Below are 7,114 nucleotides of genomic sequence, written 5' to 3' on the forward strand. Positions count from 1 at the left end.
ATTTACCTCCCTAAGTCATTTGTTCGTGAAATATTATGTAAAAAATCTTCTTATTTTATCAATTTATTTTCTCCATAATTCCACCGTGCAGGTAGGCTACATTGCACGTTCAAGTTGTGGTAATGTATCTATAATTGCCTGTGCTGGAAGTCCTTCAGCAGACAGAATGTCAACATGGACGGTGGAGTCGGTGGACAGTTGACAGCCAATTCGGGCTTGCGGCCAGAATCCTCAGGTTCCATGCAGGATCACTGGAGAACTATTAGAGGGGGATTGTTGGCTATTTCATTCAACCACTAGATGGAAACAATAGTCTTCGCCACTACACTTAAACATGTTCTCTCTGTTTTCATAATGATTGCCAAGATTTCAACGGAGGTAAATCGACCTCTTTCACAAACAGTTGTCGAGTAAAGAGAGTAATTACTTGCTGTCACGTATTTGGATTTTTTTTTTTTTTTAAATCAATAGCGAACGATACACTATAATATTTACTCGGCTGAGGGAGGCACTGGTACGAAAATAGTCCGAATTGACTTTTAATGGATTTGTTATTTTTTTGGTGTTGAATTGTGTTTAAAATGCATGCTGCTGGCCATCTTTTCTTGCCAATTTCTAAAAAGACACATACAAGGCATGTGAGAGACCTCCAGCTATGGGTGATCGTTTTCCTTCTGCTGTGCTCCTTCATAAGCCAGGCGAAATGTGAGCGTCACTGAGTGCCCACCCCCCTTCCCACTGAGTGCCCACCCCCCTTCCTACTGAAGTCCCCGCTGGAAGCAGGGAAAGTTCAGTGTGGCGTTTGAAAGCGGTGGCTCAAGAGAGAGCAGACAAAGTCAATTCTGAAGAGATCCGTGTCCACCGATCCGGTAAACACCGTCAGCTCTAGACCTGCATGGCATGCTGTGGATTTAAGGACGCTTCTTCCTTGCCGCTCTCCGGGACTCGTGGGTACACAGGCTCGTCTTCTGCCCCGGTTGGCGTCCGAAGTTTCGGTCTCTCAGTTTGTAATAACGGACTTCATTCCCACTGGTGGGCTTTTTGCTATTCCGCCTGTTAGACTTTTTTTTTAATAACTAGTGGACTTTGTTCGATCGTGGATTTATCCAGTCACGGAAAGATAACGCACGTTTTGACCTTCATACGTAATGGGCCACTAGTGTGGGTCTTCCTATTCTATCCGATTCGGTTGTTTTTTTTGTATGGACATTGCTTTGGAGGTGCAAACTCTTTTTTTGACATATGACAAAAAATGAGAATGGGTGGCTGTCCGTTGAAGATGGTTATTTTCCTATGGTGTCTGCTGGTAATTTCTGGCTCCAGCTTCGAGATAGGATCCTATGATCTGGAGCGAGGCAGACCAGCCAAGTGCGAGCCCATCGTTATACCAATGTGCCAAGGGATCGGCTACAACTTGACCCGCATGCCCAATTTCATGGACCACGACAACCAGAAGGAGGCTGCGATCAAACTCAACGAGTTTGCCCCGCTGGTGGAGTACGGCTGTGACCCGCAGCTGCGCTTCTTCCTCTGCTCCCTCTATGCCCCTATGTGCACGGACAAAGTGTCCACCTCCATCCCCGCCTGTCGACCCATGTGCGAGCAGGCCAGGCAGAAGTGTTCCCCCATCATGGAGAAGTTTAACTACGCCTGGCCCGACTCTCTGGACTGCTCCAAGCTGCCCACCAGGAACGACCCCAACGCCCTGTGCATGGAGGCTCCGGAGAACGACACCAGACCCGAGACCAAGAAGGGCGAGGGCATGCTCCCGGTGCCGCCCCGCCCCCGACATCCGGGCAGCGGCGGCGGGGGGTCCGGCGGCGGCTCAGGCTCAGGCCACTCGGGCGGCGTCCCAGGGTCCTGCGAGAACCCGGAGAAGTTCCAGTACGTGGAGAAGAGCCAGTCGTGCGCGCCGCGCTGCTCCTCGGCCGTGGACGTGTTCTGGTCGCGGCGGGACAAGGACTTCGCCTTCGTCTGGATGACGGTGTGGTCCACGCTGTGCTTCGTGTCCACCGCCTTCACCGTGCTCACCTTCCTGCTGGACCCGCACCGCTTCCAGTACCCCGAGCGGCCCATCATCTTCCTCTCCATGTGCTACAACGTCTACTCGGTGGCCTTCATCATCCGCTCGGTGGCCGGCGCGGAGAACATCGCCTGCGACCGGGAGAACGGCGAGCTGTACATCATCCAGGAGGGGCTGGAGTCCACGGGCTGCACCATCGTCTTCCTCATCCTCTACTACTTCGGCATGGCCTCGTCCATCTGGTGGGTGATCCTCACGCTCACCTGGTTCCTGGCCGCCGGCAAGAAGTGGGGCCACGAGGCCATCGAGGCCCACAGCAACTACTTCCACATGGCGGCGTGGGGCGTGCCCGCCCTCAAGACCATCGTCATCCTCACCATGAGGAAGGTGGCGGGCGACGAGCTGACGGGCCTGTGCTACGTGGGCAGCATGGACGCGGCCGCCCTCACCGGCTTCGTGCTCGTCCCCCTGGCCTGCTACCTGGTGGTGGGCACCTCCTTCATCCTGACGGGCTTCGTGGCGCTCTTCCACATCCGCCGCGTGATGAAGACGGAGGGCACCAACACGGAGAAGCTGGAGAAGCTGATGGTGAAGATCGGCGTGTACTCCATCCTGTACACGGTGCCCGCCACCTGCGTGATCGTGTGCTACTTCTACGAGCGCCTCAACATGGACTACTGGCGCTCCCGCGGCCTGGAGGCCCGCTGCGTCTCGCTGCCGGGCCGGAGGAACGAGGGCTGCTCGCTGGACGCCTCGGTGCCGGCGGTGGCCGTGTTCATGCTGAAGACCTTCATGTCGCTGGTGGTGGGCATCACCAGCGGCGTGTGGGTGTGGAGCTCCAAGACACTGCAGACCTGGCAGCTGCTGTGCAGCAGGAAGCTGGCGGCGGACCGGACGCCCGGCGGGGGCAGGAAGCCGTGCGGGGGGGTCACCTGCGGCAGCACGCACTGCCACTACAAGGCCCCCCCCGCCGTGGTCATGCACATGGCCAAGCCGGACCCCCACTCGGACAACCCCACGCACGTGTGACGCGCGCGCGCGTGGTGGTGGTGGTGGTGGTGGTGATGGGGGGAGTGGGTGCTGGGGTCGAAAGCACAGACGATGTACTGCATAGAGGGGCGAAGTCACGCCCCTTCGGGTACAGCCCATGGGACCTATGAGATCGAAAAATATGAATGGGGTTCAATGGAGAGAGAGTAATTATTTTCTGGTCCCAGTCTTTATATGCCCTGGATATCACATATGTTGTTTGTGGATTTAATGATAATTTTTCATGCAAAGAAATGTATCACTTAAATCCACAAACAACATATGTGTAATCCGTGCAATATAAAGACTGGGACCAGAAGATAATTACTTTCTCTTCATTGAAACCCATACATATTTTTCGATCTCATAGGGGCGTGACTTGCCCACTCTATGAGGGCACGCTGACGGGTGTGTGGGGGGGGGGGGTGGGCACTGTGCACGTGCACTCACGTATGTGTTGCCGCCACGAAAACACAAGCGCACTCATGTTAACACACACACTTACACTTTGATGTACCCAAACACTTTATGCCCTGTGTAAGGAGCTGCTAGAAAAAGACTTTACCTGAACTGACTGATCTGTCGTTTTCTCTCGCTCTCTCGCTCTCTCTCACTCGCTCTCTGTGCTGTAGCCAAGGGACACAGCGCAGTGGCATCAGTCAGAAGGAACTATCATTAACAGTGTTCAAAGAGACATTACCAGTGTTGTTATCTCCTGCGTCTGTCAGGTTGTTTCCTCTGCAGTAGATATGCCCAGTATTGCAGAGAAAAGAGGAGGAGAAGAAGAATGAAAATGCATGGCAAATGTTTGTAAGGAGATGTCGTTTTGTGCTCCCTAAAAGTGGCATGGTTATCTGTATAAATGTGTATAGATGTGTTATTTATTGTAAATATATTTAATTTATGTTTACTTTGGCTCTTACCGGATCTACTGTTTTATTTGTTTAGATGCATTCATTAAAGCTTCAGTACTGAAGGTCAAGGGAAATTAAGTGCCTTTTTCTTTTTTAAAGAAAGGATAATAAATTCTTCATACACAATGTTGAACCAATGTTTGGTGTTTGTTGTGCCTACATGAATCATGAACTGTGTACTGTAACCTAATCGCATTATTCATATTGAAGGATATTAAAAGGTATATAGCCCTGAAACACATCTCAAACAGCTGCCGTCACCTTGTTCTTCTCAATCTCCTGCAGCACCTCTGCTTCCCTCCTTGTCACTCTCTTGACACTTCTGACAGCGAGACTGCGCCAAATGCGTCGGCTTCTTGTATTTATTTATTTGATTCAAGTGCACAGTTCGTCCCCCAGCCCCCGGCGTGGCTGACAATAATCCTCAAAGAGAATCATTGATGAATGGAGTGACTAACCATGGCAATGTAGCCTATTCATGTTTGCGTCTTCACCCTCGCCCTCAAAACGCAGGAGCAGCTTGCGGAAGAATGTATTTAATTAATGTTATAATCCCCCCCTCCCACACACACTTCCACACACACAGACACACACACACACACAAAACCACCACCCCCACCGCCACCCCAACCCCAAATCACTATTGTACCCCCCTCTCGCTTTCGCTGTTGCGTTTGATCCCCATGCAAATACGCCCCACTTTGATCTGGGGGGACCAACGTGAAGTGGTTTTCAGCCCCATTGCACGCATCCAATGATAGCCTTTAAATCTGGCACCAGCACATTGTAATTGAGTCTTATGACTGTTAATGCTAAAATGTTGGTCCATTTAAATGTCAGCCTACGCACATTCACTAATTGAGGCTACTTTGATTGTAAAATATATCATATTTTTCTGGCATATGTTAAAATACGTATAGTTTCGATTCCCCCCCCCCTAATTATCTTTTGTTAAATAAATCACTTTAATTGGAAAAATTGGAGCTGACAGCTGTCACTGTCCAAACAAACAGCTTCTAGTTTTCACTGTGTTTGACAGCGGACATGATTGTTTATTGTGTCTGTGTAATCGTTCTGTGTCACCTCCATCTAATGGCAATGGCACCATGGAAAAATAGGATGACCGGGAGCCTGTTTTCATACGTTGCGTCACTGACTGCGTTACTGGCAGCCTGCTCGACGTAAATTCTTCTCGTCTTAACACAGCCATATTTCTGCTACCGTTGCCAAAGCCTTAAAGTAAAAGTAAAATGAACTTCTTACATTTGGAGATAATTACTCCAGAGCTCCCCTCTGTCCTGTTGCACTACGAGCTACATATTGTTTATTTTCCATTTATTCTGCGTTGATTTACTTCCTACCCCCTACGATAAATCAAAGTGGGATCGGGGGTTTTGTAGTAAATTAACCACATTTCCAGGTGTTACCGGGTTTCCTGGTTGTGTGTGTGCCACTTTAAACGACCCCTTTCCCGACTGCACTTACTCACCAGGTGTTTGGGGTCAGCCTCAAACAGGACACATCACCGGCAATGACAATCATCTCCCCACTGCTTTCTCCCCACTGCTTCCCAGAAATCTGCGACAGTTCTGGTGGCGAGACGCCGTGTGTGCAGCACTGTTTAAAATGCTGAGTTGGGCTCGGAGCGGGGATTGCAGCCAGAGGGCCTGGGCTCGGTGTTGATCAAGCCACATGTTCCAGTTCATGGGGTGCCTGAAAGGGGGGTTGGGGAGGGGGGGATGCGGGGGGGGGGGGGGGGGGGGGGGGGGGGGGGTAAGCGTGCTTCCTCTCCGGTTTACACTCCAGTGACACGAGCCAGGGAGGCCAAACACTTGCTCTGTGAGACACAAACCAGCTTGTCCCACCTGCGCTCAACTACACACACACACACTACTGATTAGATAGAAGGAACAGGAATAGGAAGCGGTTTAAGCACATGGGCAGAATAACAAAAAAAGGGGAGAGGAAAGTGTTTTCTTTGACTTTTGTCTGTCGCAGGATTCTACATCTATTTTTGCCTTGTTTTATCTTCCTCTACATTTCTTTTTTCTTTTTTCATTTCTTTTTTTCTGCCTCAAACTATTCCAAAATGTTTCCAGGTGGAATGTATCAAAATAATCAGCAGAGCCCCCCTGCTATACCTTTATTATGTTCTTTTTTTATGTTTATTATGTTTATTATCTGCTCCAGTTTCGGTTCCAGCGCATAAAGTCTGTCCTTGGGTTTTCAGGTCACTGACTGCTACTCTTTGAGCAGTTCAGCGCGGTGCTTTTAAGGGAGGAAGAGAGTTCGCACAGTATTCTTTTGATGGAGGGGGTGAAAGAGTCTAAAAAGCAGCGTTTGTTTGAGATGCGGTTCCTCCTGGCGCCGGGGGCAGCCGGGGCGGACGCACGGCTGGGAGCACCTTCTGCAACGCACGCACCTGAGGTCGGCACGCCTGGACCGCTGCCCGCCAATCAGCACCCAGGGCCCGGGTCAGATCCCCACCTCGTCTCTCAGTACTGCCCAGTTTCAGAGCGGGTGAGTCAGCCAAGGCCTGGCCCCCCGATGATTCACACTGCGAGTCTCCTTCTCTGGGCTCCTCTAGTGCCAGAGTCAGTCACAACAAGTGGGTCGTTCCACTGAACACTAAACCGTAGGGGATATTTTTCTGTGTTTCGTCAAAACGTAGAGAGACGTATTTGTCACAAGAAAACCTTGCGTTGTTGTAATCCCCCCCCCCCCCCCCACTCGCACCATTATTCGGTTTTTCTATGAAAAGGTTGCATGTGTGCAATGTTAAATGCTAATAAGCTACCCCCGGTTGAGCCGCCGCTGCTGACACAATTGTTTGTGTGTGCCGGAGACGGGGAGTGGAAGCCCCTCCATCTGGTCCCGCTCTGATGAAAGGGGATCGTTACGGCATCACGGACCCTTGCTTCTGCACCTACACCCCTCTACCCCCCCCCCCCCCCCCCCCCCCCCCCCCGAACACCCCACCTCACCCCACCCTTAAGGGGACTGGGAGGGGAGGGTGGAAGAAAAGAAAGCATCCTTCATTACCCCCCTCCCCCCCGCCCCCCTCACCCCGCCCCCCCCTCCCGGAGCACTATCCCTTTCCTGTGCTGTTTTGATGTGTAAATGAGCGCATTGAAAACCTGCAGGCCCC

General features: G+C 51.4%; 1 protein-coding gene across 1 annotated transcript; it reads left to right on the plus strand.

Annotated features, from left to right (window-relative positions):
• Positions 1-742: 742 nt before the first annotated feature.
• fzd9b (frizzled class receptor 9b) lies at positions 743-4,331 on the plus strand. The gene has a single exon (XM_056611822.1). The coding sequence runs from the start codon at positions 1,253-1,255 to the stop codon at positions 3,050-3,052; it is 1,800 nt and encodes a 599-aa protein (XP_056467797.1). The 5' UTR covers positions 743-1,252; the 3' UTR covers positions 3,053-4,331.
• Positions 4,332-7,114: the final 2,783 nt, after the last annotated feature.

Source organism: Gadus chalcogrammus, chromosome 16, assembly GCF_026213295.1.
Source record: "Gadus chalcogrammus isolate NIFS_2021 chromosome 16, NIFS_Gcha_1.0, whole genome shotgun sequence".
NCBI lineage: Eukaryota > Metazoa > Chordata > Actinopteri > Gadiformes > Gadidae > Gadus > Gadus chalcogrammus.